At 33.7% G+C, this 25,007-nt stretch overlaps 1 protein-coding gene across 1 annotated transcript in view; it reads right to left on the bottom strand.

The window, feature by feature from the left end:
• Positions 1-24,319, bottom strand: part of LOC121431295 (cubilin-like) — a 31,437-nt gene extending 7,118 nt beyond the window's left edge. The window contains exons 1-5 of the mRNA XM_041628805.1: positions 24,010-24,319; positions 21,457-21,807; positions 8,507-8,863; positions 3,908-4,246; positions 780-1,118 (exon numbers count right to left, since the gene is read on the bottom strand). Of these exons, the coding sequence (XP_041484739.1) occupies positions 780-1,118; positions 3,908-4,246; positions 8,507-8,863; positions 21,457-21,807; positions 24,010-24,121 (1,498 nt within the window). The 5' untranslated portion in view covers positions 24,122-24,319. The remainder of the gene's footprint in view (positions 1-779; positions 1,119-3,907; positions 4,247-8,506; positions 8,864-21,456; positions 21,808-24,009) is intronic.
• Between the last annotated feature and the right edge of the window lie 688 nt (positions 24,320-25,007).

Genomic DNA, 25,007 nt, shown 5'->3' with positions numbered 1-25,007 from the left:
TTTTTTAATTTTTAAATTGAACCCCTAGGGATGCAGTTTTGAACCTGCAGGGAGCAAAATTTAGCCCCAACCGCAACTCCAAACCAGGGGTTCAATTTTTGAACTCATGGGGTGCTGATTTTGCATCAACCTTTCAGGGTTCAATTTTGAACCTTTATTTCTTAGTGTGTACATAACTATTACGCGTAGACCTACATGTATATCTTTTATATTACCGCCCCTTCTCCCCCATCAGTGAAGCTTATAAAACATAATGTTCAAAAACATAATTCATATTAATATTTCAAAATCAAGTTTAAATGCAAATAGGGTTCTTCTTTAACTTGCATAGATGTAACATTTACTTGATTTTAAAAACTGATTACGTGATTTGACAAAGTTTATGATGTTAGCACATGATATGTTACTGGGCAATATTGAGAATAAGTTCAATTATGAAAAAGATGCACATTTTGTTCTCATTCTTCTACCTTTTTCGGTCTTCTACTAGATTGGTCTTGTGATTAACGTTCCGCATGGCATCAAAAGTCCCGAGAATTGGGGACGGGGATATAAGAACATCTATTATACGCTCACTACATGTTTCATCTTATTTTATCTTATTTCATCAACCGCTATTAGTCGTTATAATACAATTTCTTCGAAACAGTGAGAGTCATGTTATCCTTTATCACCATTTTGTTAGTCAAGGGTGAATTGAACCAAGAGATGAACTTATAATGATGCGTATATTAACAAAGAAAAATGCGTACAAATCTTTTTAATCAGTTCAAACTCACTTCGAAAGGGTGTCATTCGGGCTTGGAATCCTGTATAACGATTCCTATCGTCACTGGTAAATTCAATCCAAAGATATGATCCTCTTGATATGACGTCATCTGGACTCAAATGTCCAGATAGAGATGCCACTCTTGTTGAGTTTGAATAGTCTGATGTCCATCCATCACTCACGTAAACGAAGTCATGATCCTTCTCGGTTGAGAAATTGGTAAAGTTAACTCGTACTTGATATGGAGAAGGTACGTTCACAAACCACCGTATGTTGATATTGTTGTAGTAGAATGATGGGTGATTAGGAGACTGAATGGATGCATAATTCCAAGGCTGCAAACTGATATCTGTAAGCAGTGGAAATACGAAATGTATTTCATTATGCCTAAATAAATGATAAAAGTAGTAATAATAAATCATTATAAATTCAGACGTTTGTTGTAAACATGTTGACATTTGTGCACGCTCGATTTCCTCTCTCGCATTTTTTTAATATAAATTTTGCGAAATACGCCCGTACCTGGACCCTCTACATGCATTTTCAGCTCATTACGCCACTGGGCGAGACTGTTAGAGGCTTTCCACTTGCAATTTTTATTGTATATTTGTTTTTATGTCAATTATTTCACACTCACTTCGGAATGGTGTAAGATGTGCTTCGAATCCCGTACTAGTAACCCAATCATCACTGGTGAAAGTAACCCAAAGATACGATCCTCTTGAAATGATGTCATCTGGATTTAAATCTCCTGACAGAGATGCCACTTGGGTTGAGTTTGAATAGTCTGATGTCAATCCATCTCTCACGTAAACGAATTCGTGATTCTTCTCGGTTGAGAAACTGATGAAGTTAACTCTTACTTGATATGGTGAAGGAACACTCACGAGCCAGCGTATGAAGACACTACTGTCGTAAGACGGTCTTGAATACGAGTAAACAGGTGACTGAATGGATGTATGATTCCAAGACTTCAAATTAATATGCACATCTGTGAGGGAGATATAAAATATGTAGGACCTACTGCTATTTAAGTGCGGGAATTCCAAGCATAATTGGACATCCCCCTTTTTTGTGGGGGGCTGTATTTCAAGCTAGATTTCAAACATCAGGCAAGTAAAACATCAACGCCGTTAGTCGAAATCCAATTTTCCCACTTCTAGGCTTCAAGCAAAATGTTAATATTGCACGAATAATTGGTAAATAATATATCAAAGAAAAAGCGCATGAAATATTAAGGATCCATTTATCTGGGCTTGCAAATCGTTGAAAATAAAAGTTAAATGATCCCTTTAATCCATCCGATCCATATTAAAATATATTTGAAGAGCTGGTACTTGACTTTGAATTTTCAGCAAAAGATGGAAGAAGATACAATTCGATTATTAAAAAAAACATCCCTGGTCCATAATTAGATTGGAAATTAATCAAGATTTAGATATTCATTCCGAAGTTGTAAAAAAATTATTATAGAAAAGGGAAGCTATTATGCGTACTCAATATTTTGTTTTTGTCTTCCTGTGAATTGTGTACTTTCATTTGTAAAGAGTCTTGCCTCCTAATAACAAAGTAGACTGGGAGAAAATACATTTGCGGAAGAAAACTATTTTATTTCAAGGTCTTGACTTCTAAGATTCGGCAATCGGACAATCGCCCGTCATGCCCGTAATGCATTTCTATTTGAAATCAAGAGAAAACATTCCCCCAACTGTTCAATTTGAAAAGGAGACCCTAAAAAAATGTGCATATTTTTTGTGATTGTCCGGTTGTTAGCATTGTGTGGGACGATCTTTCTATGTATAATAAACCAACAACATCATTTGAATGCTCCCTTTAATCATGTAAATAACTTGTTGACTTGTTTGATTTATTTTGTAATTTACACTCTGATCAATAAAGATTGGAAGAAAAATAAACACAATCCATGTTACTTTTTTCTCGCAGCATTTACTTGTACTATTCCAAGGATTGACTTAACGTACATGCATTAGTGTATGTTGATAACGGTGTAGAAATAGTATTGCTAATTTTAATCCCCGGGGAAAAACAGCATTCCAAAACGGCAAAACCATATACATGCAAAATATTTTGTTGATATGGCAATGACTTACTATTACTATACATATGTATATTATTCTTTACATCACATGAGGCCTATGTACTTTCTAACAACCTCAATCTCAATTTCATGAGGAATGATATAAAACAAAATAAATTAAAATAGGCCTAGATGGTAATCGGGTCCATGTTTGCAGCATTTTGTAAACTTAATTGTTTAAAGCTTTCTTCCTTCTAACAATCCAAACTCAAGTTAAATGTACACAAGAATTGTTCCCCTCATTACAGAAATCCATGATTGACCTATTTAAACATTGATTCAAATGCTCCGACAGAATCAATTTAGATACCTGAATTATACCGACGGAATTCAAGCTGAATGGATTATTATCTATGATCCTTTGTCTTCTCACCTATCATGCCTATTATTTGTCTACCTTGATTCAAAACATAATAACATCTCTAACTTACTTCGAATCGCTGCAAGTTGGGCTTCGAATCCTGTCGCAAGAGCTACGTGATCAGTTGTGAACTGAACCCAAAGATATGATCCTCTTGAAATGATGTCATCTGGATTCAAATCTCCTGATAGAGATGCCACTTGTTTTGAGTTTGAATAGTCGGCTGTCCATCCATCTCTCACCTTAACGAAGTCATGATTCTCCTGAGTCGAGAAACTGGTGAATTGAAGTCTCACTTGATATTGAGAAGGTACACTCACAAACCATCGTATGTTGATATTATTGTTGTATGAGTACGGGTAATTAGGAGACTGAATGGATGCATGATTCCAAGGCTGCAAACTGATACCTGTGAGCAGTCGAAATACGAAATGTATCTCATTATGCATAAACAAATAAAAATTATATTAATAAAATTTGATATTCGTGATAAAAATATTGATATTGTTGCTCGCTCTCTTTGCTCACTAGCCACTTTCTTATAAATTTTGCAAAATACACCTTACCTGGACCCTCTACATTTTAGCTTAATACGTCACTGGGTGAGACTGCCAGAGGCGTTGAGCTTCTTTTGCTTTTTGCTTGTATGTTTGTTTTTTGTCAGTTATTTCACACTTACTTCGGAATGGTGTAAGTTGTGCTTCGAATCCCGTACTAGTAACCCAGTCATCACTGGTGAAATTAACCCAAAGATATGATCCTCTTGAAACGATGTCATCTGGATTCAAATCTCCTGACAGAGATGCCACTCTTGTTGAGTTTGAATAGTCTGATGTCCATCCATCCCTCACGCAAACGAAGTCACAATTCTCCTCGGTTGAGAAATGAGTAAAATGAAGTATTACTTGATATGGAGTAGGAACACTTACTAGCCACCTAACGTTAGTTTTGTTGGTGTAGTTGGACGGGTAATTAGGAGACTGAATGTATCTTACATTTCCGGGTAGCAAACTGATAGCTGTAAGGAAAAATAAATACAAAAATATAGCCCTTTTTAGTCCACATATTTGCATTGATTTTGACTTCATGACAAAAATCAACAAATATCATATAGTCATAATATAGGGTCAAATTACTTCCGCAATTCCAATGCAGTCAAAACCTTATTTTCTTTATCCTAGTGTCATGGATGCTCTCCTCAGCGTACTAGTAAAGACAAACGATGGGGAGATATTAAGAAATGAAAGGAACAGATTATTTCAAATAATGAGGAAAGGGAGAAAGAAAGGGAAAGACAGACAAGCGCTGTCCTTAAAACCACATGCAATAAAATGTGAAGTAAATCTATCGCATAGAGATGATTTTATAGTGCAATTCTAAGAAAGGTTGTACTATGTCTCAGAGAATTCAATCATGTGACTCATGGAATTTGTTTAAATCATAGATATGTCGTCTGCCTCTGATAACCTCTGAGAAAGGTATTTCTTTATTTTTTCCCTGACTTACAGCTTTCATGAAAGGAGAAGTTCACTTTTAACATAAGGTTTATTGTGCACATTAAAAAAAGATATTGGTGAAAGTTAAAATCGTAATCCATAAAAGCTTTAAGAACCCATAAGAAGTTTAGTATTTTATTTTGTGACGTTATACGCGAGAGCTTCTACTCATGGTTAAAAAGGATATGAAATGCCTTAAGAATTTTTTTTTTTTGTATTTTTAGTATTTCAACAGATTGATAATTTCACACCCACTACCGGAAGAACATTTTTTCAGTCATTATGAAAAAACTCTAAATGTCTGCATTTCCTATTAGTATGATTAAAACATTAAAACAGCTTGATGCCATGGTCACCAAGAAGGAGATATCCATAAATTTGAATCCGTGATTCGCTACACAAAATACAGGTTATAACCATTACTACAGACAGAAAGTGTTTGATTTTAATTATTACAACTAATAAAGTTTAAAGACCTATAATAAGAGACACCACAAACGATGTAATCAACTCATATAGCCTTTTTTCGCCGACAAGAGTCATACGAATCTTGCAAAAAACTATGCCCGATATCAATGGAATCTCATTCGTTTCCTTGTCAATTTAGCATGTCATTTTTACATCATTACCTTCACCATTCGAAATAGGCTAAAGTAGACAAGATTGGTTGAATATACCGTAAAAAAAGTATTTGCATTAATCGTAAAATATTTCAAAACATTAAGTGGCCACTCTCTACACCTTGCTTTTGAACAAATCTAGATACAGCTATTTAACAGATTATATTTAAAGTAAACTTAGCTTACTTCGGATCTGAGAAGATGCAACAACCTGAAAGATGTCCCTCCGTTTGCCAGCGTTACGATTGAATTGTATCCATATATACGACCCTTGTGATGTAATATTCACCGGGAAAGATGATGCAGATAGATCCCATCTTTTCGTTGGTACAACTTGATTCGATGTCCATCCTTCGTATACGTAAACTACATCATTGCCATGATTAGTTTGGATTGGATCGAACGTAATATAAAGTTGGATTCGGCTGTTTGCAGGAGATGTGATGTTCACCAGAATGTCTTCATCTTCAGGATAATTACGGGAGTTTAAATGGGTTTCTGCCCCAGCCGTTAAATGGATAGTCGTGAAGGTGAAGGCTATCAAGTGGGGGAAAACACGACATGGCATAGTGGTAAATGTAAATTTAGAACTGATGTATTTGAAATTTAAAACCTTATATATTCATTTGAATTTCCTACAGCAACTCGTCAGCGTGGCGCAATTCCCTTTTGTTTGCAGAGCAAGATAAGAGGTTAGATTACAGAAATGAGCATGGTTTGAATTTGCATAATTCTAAAATTCAAAATCTTGTTCACGTTATCATTATAATTATGTTCTCTGAGGTGTAATTGGTAATATTACCTTACATTTTTTTCACATTTTATTATTCAAGAATTATATTCACTCGAATTTGTTGACGAAGAAATGAAGAAAACGAATTTACAATTGATTTAAATGTTTAAGATAATAATTGATGAAACTGATGAAATGTTAAGTCCACCCCACCAAATTAACAAAGAAAATGGTCGGTTGTAAAATAGGAAAATTATGATATTTTAGATATCGCTATTTACCACAATACAGGTATAATTATGCACACCTCAGTGAAAATTATACAGTCGATGATGTCTCTCACTCACTATTTCTCTTGTTTGTTTTAATGTAATATTATACAACATTTCAATTTTTACAAAACAAGAAAATGTTAAAACAATTTGTCAGGGGGAAAAATCGAAATATAGGGAGTGGATAATGTCATCAGTCTCCTCATACTGACCAGAATGTGATGAAACTGCTTTGTGAAATAATGATAAAAAGATGAAAAGCTATAACTTTCTTATTTTGCATAAAAATTTAATGAAATTTTCATTGTTATGCTTTTTGGATTTTCCCCATTTCTATTCCCACTCGTCAATTTCATCCTTAATTATGCAATGTTATGCCCAATATACTGTATATAAGAATTATGTCAAAGAATGTAATGATAAAAAGAAACATGTGTTACATGGAAACTATTTATTGAAAGATCTGAAAGCAGAAATAAGATTTCACCTAAGTTTAAAGTATAATCAGAAAAGATTTAATGAAACTGAGTTGCGGAAGATACGTTTTTACTTTGAGTGAATACACTACCAGTCGCGGTTTTTGTGGTCCGCTGTTGGTTGGCCTGTTGGAGCCGGAGAACAATGGATTCAGTCCACTGAATCTATTGTTCTCTGGTTCTCGACGGGTGACAGCGGGCCGAGGAATTGTGACTGGTAGTGTAAGTAACATATTTTATTGTATTTTTTGTATTTCTTGTAAAATATTGTCGTGTGATATGTGAATTTCGTTAATGTAAAAACCTGCATCTTTTGATATTTTATGAATAATAAAGTACCTCAATTGAGGAAAAATAGAAAAAAAAAATTCTATTCCCATCAATTTTCTTCCAAGGGTGAACTTGTCCTTTAAATTACAAGATATATATGTATCATATATACTTGTGCGAAAAGGTGGAATAATAACATGTATATATTTACATGTAATAACATAAAGAAAAGCAAAGTGGGACCATGATCAGCCCAAGTATTTTACTTTCAAGACGGTATGCATGTAGGTGTCTTTTACAAAATATATCTAAACTTCAAAGTTTAATAACCTTGTTTTATTTGTCAGATATTTACGACAGGTAATGGTATCAATGTGACTTTATCATCATCATTATTATTGTTTATTTGGCCATAAAAACGTAAAAAAAATGTTCAATTTAATTACATAAATACAATTTGATATTGGATAATTGAATATGGATAAAGTAGAAATGAAAGAAAAGAATATATAGAAATATCTCAAAACAGCCCCCCCCCCCTCCTTTATTTCAGCAATTATTCAATAACCTGCCCGCAACCACCCAATATAAAAAGCACGACTACATTTGCACGTCTCATATAACTTTCTTAATTCAAGTCCACCCCACCCCCCTCTGACCACCCCAGTATATCAACTTGAAATGTCATCATAACTTAGAAGGGTATTTGACCAAGTTCATGAAACTTGGACATGTGGGTAATTGTTTATTACCAAAAACCCTGTGAAAGTTCCAGGTCACACGGCCAAGGTTGAAGTTCATTTAAGGTCAATGAAGTTTGGCCATGTTTTGGGTAATTGTTAACATGGTTAAATTGTCATAAATTTGAAAGTTTATGGATATGGTTAATGAATTGTTGACATAGGGGTAATCCAGTATCATTGCTCACCTCACATGACATAGGTCAAAGGCCATTTAGGGTCAATGAATATACCATGGTGGAGGAGTCAATATCACAATCTTAACAAAGATTAAGTTTTTGAAATGTCGTTATAACTTACAAAGTATATGCAGGGCGACGTCCACCCATACACCCTTTCGGTACAAGCCATGTTGAACTATTACCAGATTACATCGTAACTTCGCTGCCAGGAGTGCACTAAAAACAATCCTCTTAAAACCTCACGTGACTATCGGTATTGAATATAACTCAGGGAAATGATTATGACAAGAAATAGGCGGACCCATTCAGTGATATCAGAATGTAGGCATTGGTTTAGAATAATAATTAGGAAACAAATATCATTCATCCCATGTACGTTTTATATTAGATCCATCCTGTCACCTGTAGAAGTTGGTAAAAGAGTATAGATTCCTGTAACAAACAGACAGAGAGAAAGTTGCTAAACACCTTTAAACATTTTCTACTCACATCTAATCTCAGCTATCAAGTTGGCCTTGAATCCTGTAGATCTCCAGTAATTATTTGTGGTGAATTGCAGCCAGAGATAGGATCCTTTCGATATGATATCAGCAGGTAACATGGGTAATGATCTACCATATACATGATATAGACGATACAATTCAGTTGAGTTTGAAAAGTCCAATGTCCATCCATCATTCACTCTTAGAAAGTCACTCCAAGGGATTGAAAAGGAGATGAAACGAAGTCTTATTCGATATGCAGGAGGAGCACTTACAAACCATCTCACGTTGAGATTGTTGTAGTAACTGCCCGGATGATTAGGAGACTGGAAGAGTTCACTACCTTCATCTTGCAAATGGATAGCTGAAATAAAAAATCATAACACATTATTACGGATGATAGGACAACGAGCATTATATCTGCCTTATTGTAAATACATCAATAAGTGAGTCATACATGTATTTCTAAACCTTATTTAACCTTTTCTCCGCAGCTTATAGGAGAGTTAATTATCACATACAGATATGTATACACTTCCATCCTTATGTATATCATTGGGAAATGGTAAAAACTGTTTACGTGAAGCCGCTACATTTTTCATTGCCGTATTAGAATAAATAAATAACTAGATTTTAATTCGTCATGAGGACGAATTAGGTGGTCTGTCATGAATTTTCATTCAGTGTCGGCTAATGTTGTATGAAATGAATTACTTAGATATGATTGATAATCTTGATCATACACATCATAGGACTAAATTTAGACCATTCCTATATGTGATTATTAATGTGGGGATGACAATCGTGATGAGTATAATGATGGTGGTTATAATACAATACGGTAAATATGAAATGAAGTTTGGAGCACGTAAAACGCCTTAAAAACTCCTCAAAAATTTCAGACGATTTTTACCAAAATTGACATTCTAAAATTGTGCAACGAAAGGCGCCTTAATCTTAATTTCCACAGCAGCTAATTTTTAATCAACAGTTTTATGTTTTTTTTGTGCAAAATCTTTTTAAAAACCCTTTGTACTGTTAGCACTTTTTTTCAAGATTTCAAGCAAGAATTTTTACAATTTTAGTGGGTATAAATTTCACAGAATACATGAAAATTCATAGGTGATACTTTTTAAAACTAAAATATGTTTAAAACTTTTGTTCAAAATTTCTTCTAAATTTCTATCATTTTAATTAGAAATTTCTGAATCACAATGCTTCAGTTTCCCAGCATTCACTTAAAAACTGATCAGCGATGTTTTCTATGAAAAAATGACGTAGAATTTTGTTGTAAAAGTTTGCAAAATTCTGAAAATTTCTAAAAATTTCACATTTTTACCATCAAGAATTTTCAATATCCATTGATTAATTGAGTATGACTGAAATTTACTTGAAAATTCTTTCGTGATGATTTTTAGTGAAAAAAGGTAAGGTAAAAGATCAAAATACAAGCAATTTTCCCGCAAAATTAAGGAATTTGCACAATTTTTAAAAATTTCTTTAGTCGCCGTCGTGGATATAAGGTACCTGCAAATTTGTTATACATTATATTCAATAGAAATGACCACAAAAAAAAAAAATCCGGGAATTTCCACAAAATGTCTGGAATAAAATTTTTCCACCAAATAGCGTTTCAATATTGTAGCGTTTACTCAGAAAATACATAAATGATGTTTTACAATGTTAAAATTACCTCTTAAAGAGTTCCGGAAAATATACGAAAAATGTCGTACATGAAAAAGTGCAAAACCAGTGGGCTTGAAACTTACAGGAAGACCGTAAAATTGATTAATAAAACATTTTCTCTAAAAAATTCTCAAAAATTAGGCCGAGAAAAATTTTGCAAAAACTTAAACAGGTCACAAAACATTGATGCTGCGGTCGAAAGTGAAAATTATTCACACGTTATTTGTAGAGAATTGTTTTGACTACATCATATCAAAATTTGAGAGAAAACTGAGCACTAATAAAAAAGATACGGTCAAATATCTATAAATACATTGACGTATATTGCGAAAATGTGTAATTTTCATTTTTAACGTAATTTTGTAGTAATAACGCAGTCTCCAGATGAGATATTCACTATATCCAAGAGTGAGGAAAAATTGGGGGTCAACGGACTCCTTGAAGAGCTACAGTGAATTTTATATAGGCATATTTTGGGCCACTTTTGACTTATTTTGCGAGTTTGCACGCGCGTGTAAGGCACATTTGAATTGACGCGCATTTGCGTATTATTGGTCGTAAGAGGCTGAATGAGGTATCAAATTAATCAGAAGATCATGGACGATGGACAGACACAAAATAAATGACGACTCGAAGAGGCATAGCGATGGTAGGAGCAAGAACGCGCACGCATACCTGTGCGCGCGCAAATTCTTGACATGCTCAAAATGGCCTGAAACGTACCCAAACTTGACCACGGTTGATTTGGAAAATTTTTAAAATTTGACGCGCGCGTACGTGCGCGTCGTGACCTTTGCATGACCTCTGTTGACATGTCCTGATGACTTGTCACCTGAACTTGATATGATGCAAATATGGATGATTTTTTATGATTAGTTGCGATGATATGATCAATCATTTAATTTTACAAAATGGCGCCTAGATGACGTCATCATGATTTGATAACCTTGAAAAGTTTCGTTTCGCATGTCCATAATGATTGCCATACATGACATGAAAATCAAGAAAATTGACATGCCCGATATTGAGATAAAGTGGTTACTAGCTTTGGCAATAAAAATAAAGAAAATTCTGACGAATATAATAGGTGATCTGTCATATTCATGACAGACCACCTAACAAGAACATACTGTAACGGATGATCAGGAGACTTAATGTGGCTATATACGCTCCAAGTTCTGTTATGTGATAGCTACAATCCAATACAGTTAATTAAATTGTTTTCTAGACATGTGATCTTGATTCGGTCTTTGGAAATATTGTTGAATATTATTTTGGATAAAAAAATGAAGATTTATCAATTTGTGGTATTTATCTTCCGTTTATCAAGTTCATACCAATCGTTTGAATGAATTCCATGAAATTCAGTGTTATCGGAATGTTAGCATTGACCTCGAATAATAATTTGAAAAAAAAATTATCCCATGGCTAGATTATTTCAGTGTTATAGGAAGTCTATCCTGACACCTGTATGCCTAGGTGAAAGAGTAGAGAGAAAGCTTATGAGCATTAAAATATGTGATAACCCTTGAGTAGATATGTTTTTTTTCCTGGACTTACGGCATACATGAAAGGAGAAGTTCACTTTAGCAAAATGTTTATTGTACACATTTAAGAAAAATGTAGATAAAGGTTTAAGGTATAATCCATTAACGCTTTAAGAAGCTATAAGAATGGTGGTATTTTGCTTTCTGACGTCATACGCGAGAGCTTCTCCATGTGAGAAAAAGGTAATGAAATGTCTATTTTAAAAACAAAATGAAAACGTTTTTTTTTATTGGACTTTTAGTACCTGCATTTCAACAGATAGATAATTTCATATCCACTCACGGAATAACATTTTTTTAATCTAGATATCTGCATTTCCTATTAAGCATGATTAAAATATTAAAACAGGTTCATGCAATGGTCTCCAAGAAGGAGATATCTATAAATTTTAATCCGTGAATCGCCACGCCAAATACTGTACAGGCGGTAGCCCGGTAACAATTACTATAGACAGAAAGTGTTCGACTTTAATTGTATATAACTAATAAAGTAAAGATATATAATAAGATAACGACAACACACACAATGTAATCAACTCTTTTCCGCCGACAAGAGTCATACGAATCTTACAACAACAAAAAATGCCTGATATCGACGTGAAAGTCTCACTTGTTTCCTTGTCAATTTAGCACGCCATTTTTACATTATTACCTTCGAAAGAGGCTGAAGTAGAACATGATTACGGATCACGTTCTATTAGAAGTATACATTCCAGACCCGTTGATACCCTAAAAAAAGTATTTGCATTAATCGTAATATATTTCAAATGCATTAAGTGGCCACTCTCTACACCTTGATATCTAGATAAAGATGTTTAACAGATCGAATTCAAATTAAACTTAGCTTACTTCGGATCTGAGAAGATGCAACGACCTGGAAGTTGTCCCTTCTTTTGCCAGCGTTACAATTAAATTGTATCCACATGTACGACCCTTGTGATGTAATATTCACCGGGAAAGATGATGCAGATAGATCCCATCTTTGCGTTGGTACAACCTGATTCGATGTCCATCCTTCGTATAGATAAACTACATCATTACCATGATTAGTTTGGTTTGGATCGGTCGTAATAAGAAGTTGGATTTGGCTGTTTGCAGGAGATGTAATGTTCACCAGAATGTCTTCATCTTCAGGATAATCAGTGGAGTTTAAAGAGGTTTCTGCCCCAGCCGTTAAATGGATAGTCGTGAAGGTGAAGGCTATCAAGTGGGGGGAAACATGATATGGCATTGCGATAAATGTAAATTTAGAAATTGCAAAACTGTTAATTTACGCCTGATGCATTTGAAATTTAAAACCTTATAAATTCATTTGGATTTCCTACAGCAACTCGGCAGCGTGGCGCAATTCCCTTTTGTTTGCAGAGCAAGATAAAAGGTTAGATGACAGAAATACGCATGGTTTAAATTTGCATAATTCTAGTAATATTCAAAATCTTGTGCACGTTATCATTATAATTATGTTCTCTGAGGTGTAATTGGTAATATTACCTTTATATATTTTTTCACATTTTATTATTCAAGAATATGTTCATTCGAATTTGGTGACGAAGAATGAAGAAAACGAATTTACAATTGATTTAAATGTGAAAGATAATAATCGATGAAACTGATTAAAGGTAAAGTCCACCCCACCAAAATACTGATTTGAATTTAACAGAGAAAAATGTCGGTTGTAAAATAGCAAAAATTGTGATAATTTATAGTTTCGCTATTTACCACAATACAGGTATAATTATGCACAACTCAGTGATATGCAAATTATACAATCGATGATGTCTCTCACTCAGTATTTGTTTTGTTTGTTTTTATGTGGGATTATACAACATTTCAATTTTTACAAAACAAGAAAATATTAAAACGATTTGTTAGGGGGAAAACTAACCCTGTAGCACATGACAATGAGGAAAATTGAAATACTTAGGGAGTGGATAATGTCATCAGTCTTCTCATACTGACCAGGATGTGATGAAACTGTTTTGTGAAATAATGCGAGGATTTGAAAAGCTATAACTTTCTTATTTTGCATTAAAATTTTAATGAAATTTTCATTGTTATGTTTTTTTGGATTTTCCCATTTTTATTCCCATCAACTTTTTTTCCAAGGGTGGACTTGTCCTTTAAATTACAAGATATATATGTATCATATACACATGTGCGAAAATGTGGAATAATAACATGTATATGATTTCATGTAATACCATAGAGAAAAGCAAAGTGGGACATAACATGATCAGCCCAAGTATTTTACTTTCATGACGGTATGTAGGTGTCTTTTACAAAATATTTCTAAACTTCAAAGTTTAATAACCTTGTTTTATTTGTCAGATATTTACGACAGATGATGGTATCAATGTGACTTTATTATCATCATCATTATTATTTATTTGGCCATAAAAACGTAGAAAATTGTTCAATTTAATTACATAAATACAATTTGGCATTGGATAATTGAATATGGATAAAGTAGAAATGAAAGGAAAGAATAAATAGAAATATCCCAAAACAACCCTGTTGCACCCACAAATGTAATAACGCCCACAAATGTAATAACGCCCACAAATGTAATAACACTTTACCCACAAATGTAATAACGCCCACAAATGTAATAACACTTTACCCACAAATGTAATAATTTATGATCGCCCACAAATGTAATAATGACTTTACCCACAAATGTAATAAATTTGAAGGGATATTTGGCGAATCCGTTCTAAAACTAAAATCGTATAGTAATGCGTTCATATAGCACAAAAGTGCAAAGTCTTTGTTTTTCAGACCGGATTAATAAAACATCAAAGTACAAGTCCAAAGTCTTTCTTCCAGACCCGGTTGTTTAAAAAATTATAATATAAATCCAAAGTCTTTTTTCCAGACCCGGATGTTTAAAAAAATATAATGAAAGTCCAAAGTCTTTTTTTCCAGACCCGGTTGTTTAAAAAATTGTGATATAAATCCAAAGTCTTTTTTCCAGACCCGGTTATTTCAAAAATTATAATATAAATCCGAAGTCTTTTTTCCAGACCCGGTTGTTTCAAGAATTTTAATAAGTCCAAAGTCTTTTTCCTGACCCAGTTATTTCAAAATTTATGATATAAGTCCAAACTAAGATACGATAATGATATTCCTGTGGGAAAAATGGGAATCGAGCTTAGTCTTTTCTCCAGACCCAGTTAATTATAACTGGTGGAATTAATGTCTTTGTTGTTGTTTCAACTTATACGGTGTATATTGTGAATATATGCACTAAGAGTAAATTGAGAATCAAGCGTAGTCTTTTCTCCAGACCCGGTTACCTGTTATTTAAACATTATAAATAACAGTTTAAAAACAGTATAAAGACCCCATAATCTTATTAATGCTGGATATATAGCGTAGTCTTTCAGCCCGACCATTTTTTTCTTAAAAAAAAAAACGCTAATAGTAAGAATTAAAAAAAAATCAAAGTTTAAGACCAAACAAACCTTCAACCTAAGAACCTGTTTTAAAAGAGGTTTAGAGTGTTGTCTTTATTCCAGACCTAAAACAGTTAAGAAAAAAACTTCTAACATAAGACCTTATATTCTTATTCTCGTGGAATAACACGAGTTTTAAAACGTACTCTTTCCTCCAGACCCGGCTATTAAAAAAAGTAACTGAAAAACTTCGAATCTAAGACCAAATTCCCAAAGTTTCACCCAGATAAAATATGCCTTTTTTTAAATAATACTACTACCCCTACAAAACATTGTAATAACGCGTGGGTAAAGCCGACATCCTTTCTCCAGACTTGGTTACTATTTGAAAAATAAAATAGTTTTTACAAATATTCTAAAACGAATACCCAATAATTTAATTACTGTGGAACAACATGAAGACCGATTGTCGAAGATCGACTTTCCTCCAGACACAATTATTTCAGGAATAAAAAATCAATAAAACTCAACCCCCAACAACGAATCTAAAACCAACAATCCTCCAAATTAAGACCATGTATGTAGAAAAGCACACGTTAAGACAGTTGTCTTTATTCCAGATCCGGTGATTTAAAAATGATTTAAACAATCCTAAAAAAAAGGGACTGATATTCTTATTCTTGTGGAATAACACGAATATTATGCTTAGTCTTTCGTCTGGACCCGGTTATTTAAAAGATAAAGAAATATTGAAAAAAAAAGACAGCTGAGACCAATCTTCAAAATTAAACCCACTTAAAATGCTTGGGCTTCGAGTGTTGTCTTTACCCCTCACCGACGTATATTATAACTTTTAAAACGACCGGGTCTGAAAAAAAGACTTTGGACTTGCATTATAATTTTTGAATTAACCGGGTCTGGAAAAAAAGACTTTGGACGTATATTATAATTTTGAAACAACCGGGTCTGGTAAAAAGTCTTTGGACGTATATTATAAGTTTGAAAAACCGGGTCTGGAAAAAGACTTGGACTTGTACTGTAATATTTCATTAACCGGGTCTGGAAAAAAGACTTTGAACTTTTGTGCTATATGAACGCATTACTATAGGATATTAGTTTAGAACGAATTCGCCAAAAATCACTTCAAATTTATTACATTTGTAGGTAAAGTCATTATTACATTTGTGGGTAAAGTGTTATTACATTTGTGGGCGTTATTACATTTGTGGGTAAAGTGTTATTACATTTGTGGGCGATCAAAAATTATTACATTTGTGGGTAAAGTGTTATTACATTTGTGGGCGTTATTACATTTGTGGGTAAAGTGTTATTACATTTGTGGGCGTTATTACATTTGTGGGCGATTATTACATTTGTGGGTGTAACAACCCCCCCCCCCCCTTTATTTCAGCTTCTAAATTATTCAATAACCTGCCCGCAACCACCCAATAAAAAAAGCACGACTACATATGCACGTCTCATATAACTTTCTTAATTCAAGTCCACACACTTCCCTATATCAACTTGAAATGTCTTCATAACTTAGAAGGTAAATTGACCAAGTTCATGAAACCTGGACATGCGGGTAATTGCGTATTACCAAAAACCCTGTGAAAGTTCCAGGTCCCACGACCAAGGTCAAAGCTCATTTATGGTCAATGAAGTTTGGCCATGTTTTGGGGTAACTGTTAAATTGTCATCATAAATTTGAAATTTTATGGATATAGTTAATGAAGTGTTGACATAGGGGTAATCCAGTATCATTGCTCACCTCACATGACCTAGGCCAAAGGCCATTTCGGGTCAATGAATATAGCCTACCAAGTTGGACGAGCCATTATCACAATATTAACCAAGGTTACAATGTAAGTTTTTGAAATGTCGTTAAAACCGAGAAAGTATATAGACTTAACGCGATGCAGGGTGACATCCACCTATGCACCCTTTAGGTACAAGCCATGTTGTACTATCACATCGTAACTTCGCTGCCAGGAGTGCACTAAAAGCAATCCTCTTAAAACCTCACGTGACTATCGATAGTGAATGTAACTCAGGGATATAATTATGGCAAGAAATAGGCGAACCCATTCAGTGATATCGGAATGTAGGCATTGGTTAAGAATAATGATTTTGAAACAAATATCATTCATCCCATATACGTTTTATATTAGATCCATTCTGTCACCTGTAGAAGTTGGTAAAAGAGTATAGATTCATGTAACAAACAGACAAAGAGAGAAAGTTGCTAAAAAGCATTAAACATTTTCCACTTACATCTAATCTCAGCTGTCAAGTTGGCCTTGAATCCTGTAGATATCCTTTGATTATTTGTGGTAAATTGCAGCCAGAGATAGGATCCATCCGATATGATATCAGCAGGTAACATGGGTAATGATCTACCATATACATGATATAGACGATACAATTCAGTTGAGCTTGAAAAGTCCAATGTCCATCCATCATTCACTCTTAGAAAGTCACTCCAAGGGATTGAAAAGGAGATGAAACGAAGTCTTATTCGATATGCAGGAGGAGCACTTACAAACCATCTCACGTTGAGATTGTTGTAGTAACTGCCCGGATGATTAGGAGACTGCAACAGTTCACTACCTTCATCTTGCAAATGGATAGCTGAAATAAAAAATCATAACACATTATTACGGATGATAGGACAACGAGCATTATATCTGCCTTATTGTAACTACATCAATAAGTGAGTCATACATGTATTTCTAAACCTTATTTAACCTTTTCTCCACAGCTTATAGGAGAGTTAATTATCACATACAGATATGTATACACTTCCATCCTTATGTATATCATTGGGAAATGGTAAAAACTGTTTACGTGAAGCCGCTACATTTTTCATTGCCGTATTAGAATAAATAAATAACTAGATTTTAATTCGTCATGAGGACGAATTAGGTGGTCTGTCATGAATTTTCATTCAGTGTCGGCTAATGTTGTATGAAATGAATTACTTAGATATGATTGATAATCTTGATCATACACATCATAGGACTAAATTTAGACCATTCCTATATGTGATTATTAATGTGGGGATGACAATCGTGATGAGTATAATGATGGTGGTTATAATACAATACGGTAAATATGAAATGAAGTTTGGAGCACGTAAAACGCCTTAAAAACTCCTCAAAAATTTCAGACGATTTTTACCAAAATTGACATTCTAAAATTGTGCAACGAAAGGCGCCTTAATCTTAATTTCCACAGCAGCTAATTTTTAATCAACAGTTTTATGTTTTCTTTGTGCAAAATCTTTTTAAAAACCCTTTGTACTGTTAGCACTTTTTTTCAAGATTTCAAGCAAGAATTTTTACAATTTTAGTGGGTATAAATTTCACAGAATACATGAAAATTCATAGGTGATACTTTTTAAAACTAAAATATGTTTAAAACTTTTGTTCAAAATTTCTTCTAAATTTCTATCATTTTAATTAGAAATTTCTGAATCACAATGCTTCAGTTTCCCAGCATTCACTTAAAAACTGATCAGCGATGTTTTCTATGAAAAAATGACGTAGAATTTTGTTGTAAAAGTTTGCACAATTCTGAAAATTTCTAAAAATTTCACATTTTTACCATCAAGAATTTTCAATATCCATTGATTAATTGAGTATGACTGAAATTTACTTGAAAATTCTTTCGTGATGATTTTTAGTGAAAAAAGGTAAGGTAAAAGATCAAAATACAAGCAATTTTCCCGTAAAATTAAGGAATTTGCACAATTTTTAAAAATTTCATATAAGGTAACTGCAAATTTGTTATAGATTATATTCAATAGAAATGACCACAAAAAAAAATCCGGGAATCTCCACAAAATGTCTGGAATAAAATTTTTCCACCAAATAGCGTTTCAATATTGTAGCGTTTACTCAGAAAATACATAAATGATGTTTTACAATGTTAAAATTACCTCTTAAAGAGTTCCGGAAAATATACGAAAAATGTCGTACATGAAAAAGTGCAAAACCAGTGGGCTTGAAACTTCAGGAAGACCGTAAAATTGATTAATAAAACATTTTCTCTAAAAAATTCTCAAAAATTAGGCCGAGAAAAATTTTGCAAAAACTTAAACAGGTCACAAAACACTGATGCTGCGGTCAAAAGTGAAAATTATTCACACGTTATTTGTAAAGAATTGTTTTGACTACATCATATCAAAATTTGAGAGAAAACTGAGCACTAATAAAAAAGATACGGTCAAATATTTATAAATACATTGACGTATATTGCGAAAATGTGTAATTTTCATTTTTAACGTAATTTTGTAGTAATAACGCAGTCTCCAGATGAGATATTCACTATATCCAAGAGTGAGGAAAAATTGGGGGTCAACGGACTCCTTGAAGAGCTACAGTGAATTTTATATAGGCATATTTTTGGCCACTTTTGACTTATTTTGCGAGTTTGCACGCGCGTGTAAGGCACATTTGAATTGACGCGCATTTGCGTATTATTGGTCGTAAGAGGCTGAATGAGGTATCAAATTAATCAGAAGATCATGGACGATGGACAGACACAAAATAAATGACGACTCGAAGAGGCATAGCGATGGTAGGAGCAAGAACGCGCACGCATACCTGTGCGCGCGCAAATTCTTGACATGCTCAAAATGGCCTGAAACGTACCCAAACTTGACCACGGTTGATTTGGAAAATTTTTAAAATTTGACGCGCGCGTACGTGCGCGTCGTGACCTTTGCATGACCTCTGTTGACATGTCCTGATGACTTGTCACCTGAACTTGATATGATGCAAATATGGATGATTTTTTTATGATTAGTTGCGATGATATGATCAATCATTTAATTTTACAAAATGGCGCCTAGATGACGTCATCATGATTTGATAACCTTGAAAAGTTTCGTTTCGCATGTCCATAATGATTGCCATACATGACATGAAAATCAAGAAAATTGACATGCCCGATATTGAGATAAAGTGGTTACTAGCTTTGGCAATAAAAATAAAGAAAATTCTGACGAATATAATAGGTGATCTGTCATATTCATGACAGACCACCTAACAAGAACATATTGTAAAGGATGATCAGGAGACTTAATGTGGCTATATACGCTCCAAGTTCTGTTATGTGATAGCTACAATCCAATACAGTTAATTAAATTGTTTTCTAGACATGTGATCTTGATTCGGTCTTTGGAAATATTGTTGAATATTATTTTGGATAAAAAAATGAAGATTTATAAATTTGTGGTATTTATCTTCCGTTTATCAAGTTCATACCAATCGTTTGAATGAATTCCATGAAATTCAGTGTTATCGGAATGTTAGCATTGACCTCGAATAATAATTTGAAAAAAAAATTATCCCATGGCTAGATTATTTCAGTGTTATAGGAAGTCTATCCTGACACCTGTATGCCTAGGTGAAAGAGTAGAGAGAAAGCTTATGAGCATTAAAATATGTGATAACCCTTGAGTAGATATGTTTTTTTTCCTGGACTTACGGCATACATGAAAGGAGAAGTTCACTTTAGCAAAATGTTTATTGTACACATTTAAGAAAAATGTAGATAAAGGTTTAAGGTATAATCCATTAACGCTTTAAGAAGCTATAAGAATGGTGGTATTTTGCTTTCTGACGTCATACGCGAGAGCTTCTCCATGTGAGAAAAAGGTAATGAAATGTCTATTTTAAAAACAAAATGAAAACGTTCTTTTTATTGGACTTTTAGTACCTGCATTTCAACAGATAGATAATTTCACATCCACTCAAGGAATAACATTTTTTTTAATCTAGATATCTGCATTTCCTAATAAGCATGATTAAAATATTAAAACAGGTTCATGCAATGGTCTCCAAGAAGGAGATATCTATAAATTTTAATCCGTGAATCGCCACGCCAAATACTGTACAGGCGGTAGCCCGGTAACAATTACTATAGACAGAAAGTGTTCGACTTTAATTGTATATAACTAATAAAGTAAAGATATATAATAAGATAACGACAACACACACAATGTAATCAACTCTTTTCCGCCGACAAGAGTCATACGAATCTTACAACAACAAAAAATGCCTGATATCGACGTGAAAGTCTCACTTGTTTCCTTGTCAATTTAGCACGCCATTTTTACATTATTACCTTCGAAAGAGGCTGAAGTAGAACATGATTACGGATCACGTTCTATTAGAAGTATACATTCCAGACCCGTTGATACCCTAAAAAAAGTATTTGCATTAATCGTAATATATTTCAAATGCATTAAGTGGCCACTCTCTACACCTTGATATCTAGATAAAGATGTTTAACAGATCGAATTCAAATTAAACTTAGCTTACTTCGGATCTGAGAAGATGCAACGACCTGGAAGTTGTCCCTTCTTTTGCCAGCGTTACAATTAAATTGTATCCACATGTACGACCCCTGTGATGTAATATTCACCGGGAAAGATGATGCAGATAGATCCCATCTTTGCGTTGGTACAACCTGATTCGATGTCCATCCTTCGTATAGATAAACTACATCATTACCATGATTAGTTTGGTTTGGATCGGTCGTAATAAGAAGTTGGATTTGGCTGTTTGCAGGAGATGTAATGTTCACCAGAATGTCTTCATCTTCAGGATAATCAGTGGAGTTTAAAGAGGTTTCTGCCCCAGCCGTTAAATGGATAGTCGTGAAGGTGAAGGCTATCAAGTGGGGGGAAACATGATATGGCATTGCGATAAATGTAAATTTAGAAATTGCAAAACTGTTAATTTACGCCTGATGCATTTGAAATTTAAAACCTTATAAATTCATTTGGATTTCCTACAGCAACTCGGCAGCGTGGCGCAATTCCCTTTTGTTTGCAGAGCAAGATAAAAGGTTAGATGACAGAAATACGCATGGTTTAAATTTGCATAATTCTAGTAATATTCAAAATCTTGTGCACTTTATCATTATAATTATGTTCTCTTAGGTGTAATTGGTAATATTACCTTTATATATTTTTTCACATTTTATTATTCAAGAATATGTTCATTCGAATTTGGTGACGAAGAATGAAGAAAACGAATTTACAATTGATTCAAATGTGAAAGATAATAATCGATGAAACTGATTAAAAGTAAAGTCCACCCCACCAAAATACTGATTTGAATTTAACAGAGAAAAATGTCGGTTGTAAAATAGCAAAAATTGTGATAATTTATAGTTTCGCTATTTACCACAATACAGGTATAATTATGCACAACTCAGTGATATGCAAATTATACAATCGATGATGTCTCTCACTCAGTATTTGTTTTGTTTGTTTTTATGTGGGATTATACAACATTTCAATTTTTACAAAACAAGAAAATATTAAAACGATTTGTTAGGGGGAAAACTAACCCTGTAGCACATGACAATGAGGAAAATTGAAATACTTAGGGAGTGGATAATGTCATCAGTCTTCTCATACTGACCAGGATGTGATGAAACTGTTTTGTGAAATAATGCGAGGATTTGAAAAGCTATAACTTTCTTATTTTGCATTAAAATTTTAATGAAATTTTCATTGTTATGTTTTTTTGGATTTTCCCATTTTTATTCCCATCAACTTTTTTTCCAAGGGTGGACTTGTCCTTTAAATTACAAGATATATATGTATCATATACACATGTGCGAAAATGTGGAATAATAACATGTATATGATTTCATGTAATACCATAGAGAAAAGCAAAGTGGGACATAACATGATCAGCCCAAGTATTTTACTTTCATGACGGTATGTAGGTGTCTTTTACAAAATATTTCTAAACTTCAAAGTTTAATAACCTTGTTTTATTTGTCAGATATTTACGACAGATGATGGTATCAATGTGACTTTATTATCATCATAATTATTATTTATTTGGCCATAAAAACGTAGAAAATTGTTCAATTTAATTACATAAATACAATTTGGCATTGGATAATTGAATATGGATAAAGTAGAAATGAAAGGAAAGAATAAATAGAAATATCTCAAAACAACCCCCCCCCCCTTTATTTCAGCTTCTAAATTATTCAATAACCTGCCCGCAACCACCCAATAAAAAAAGCACGACTACATATGCACGTCTCATATAACTTTCTTAATTCAAGTCCACACACTTCCCTATATCAACTTGAAATGTCTTCATAACTTAGAAGGTAAATTGACCAAGTTCATGAAACCTGGACATGCGGGTAATTGCGTATTACCAAAAACCCTGTGAAAGTTCCAGGTCCCACGACCAAGGTCAAAGCTCATTTATGGTCAATGAAGTTTGGCCATGTTTTGGGGTAACTGTTAAATTGTCATCATAAATTTGAAATTTTATGGATATAGTTAATGAAGTGTTGACATAGGGATGATAGGGGTAATCCAGTATCATTGCTCACCTCACATGACCTAGGCCAAAGGCCATTTCGGGTCAATGAATATAGCCTACCAAGTTGGACGAGCCATTATCACAATATTAACCAAGGTTACAATGTAAGTTTTTGAAATGTCGTTAAAACCGAGAAAGTATATAGACTTAACGCGATGCAGGGTGACATCCACCTATGCACCCTTTAGGTACAAGCCATGTTGTACTATCACATCGTAACTTCGCTGCCAGGAGTGCACTAAAAGCAATCCTCTTAAAACCTCACGTGACTATCGATAGTGAATGTAACTCAGGGATATAATTATGGCAAGAAATAGGCGAACCCATTCAGTGATATCGGAATGTAGGCATTGGTTAAGAATAATGATTTTGAAACAAATATCATTCATCCCATATACGTTTTATATTAGATCCATTCTGTCACCTGTAGAAGTTGTTAAAAGAGTATAGATTCATGTAACAAACAGACAAAGAGAGAAAGTTGCTAAAAAGCATTAAACATTTTCTACTCACATCTAATCTCAGCTGTCAAGTTGGCCTTGAATCCTGTAGACATCCAGTAACTATCTGTGGTAAATTGCAGCCAGAGATAGGATCCATTCGATATGATATCAGCAGGTAACATGGGTAATGACCTACCAGATAGACGATACAATTCAGTTGAGCTTGAAAAGTCCGATGTCCATCCATCATTCACTCTTGGAAAGTCATTCCGATAGGTTGAAAAGGAGATGAAACCAAGTCTTATTCGATATGAAGGAGGAGCACTTACAAACCATCTTACGTTGAGATTGTTATATTAATTGCCCGGATGATTAGGAGACTGCACCATTTCACTACCATGACTACCTTCATCTTGCAAATGGATAGCTTTTTAATTACATGTAATGATATAATAAATAATACATAGGCCTACAGTATTTGAAAACCTTATGTAATCTTCTTTCTGTAACTTATAAGATAGACAATCCACTCATGAGTAAGTTAAACAAAGCTTAATAGTAACATTCAGATACATACTGTCATCGTTCTGTAAAATTCGGAAAAATTGTGTACGTGAAGCCGCTACATTTTTTATTGCCCTATTCAAATAAAGAAACAACATATAATACAACGGATGATCAGAAGAAAGAATGTGGTCATGCTCCAAGTTCTGTAATGTGATAGCTACAATGTGATCCTCTTTCAGTTTTTTGTAATTATTTTTTAGTATTCTTGTTGATAAAAACAAATGAAGATTTGTAAATTAGCTTATTTATCTTGAGTTTATGTCAATCGTTTGAATGAAATCCATGAAATTCATTGTTATTGGAATATTAGCATTGAATAAGAGATGTGATTTTGAAAATATATATATTATTTATCCCATGGCTAGATTATTTCATTCAGTGTTAGGGTTGCGAAATTCCCGGGAATTTTCATGTTGGAAACTTTCCATGGGGATAAACAGGAATCTATCGGGAATTTTAGGCAATTTTAAAGAAATGTTGGGAATTTTCAAGAAAGGTTGG

This window comes from Lytechinus variegatus, chromosome 17, assembly GCF_018143015.1.
Source record: "Lytechinus variegatus isolate NC3 chromosome 17, Lvar_3.0, whole genome shotgun sequence".
Lineage (NCBI taxonomy): Eukaryota > Metazoa > Echinodermata > Echinoidea > Temnopleuroida > Toxopneustidae > Lytechinus > Lytechinus variegatus.
This window is presented reverse-complemented; position numbering and strand designations above follow the sequence as displayed.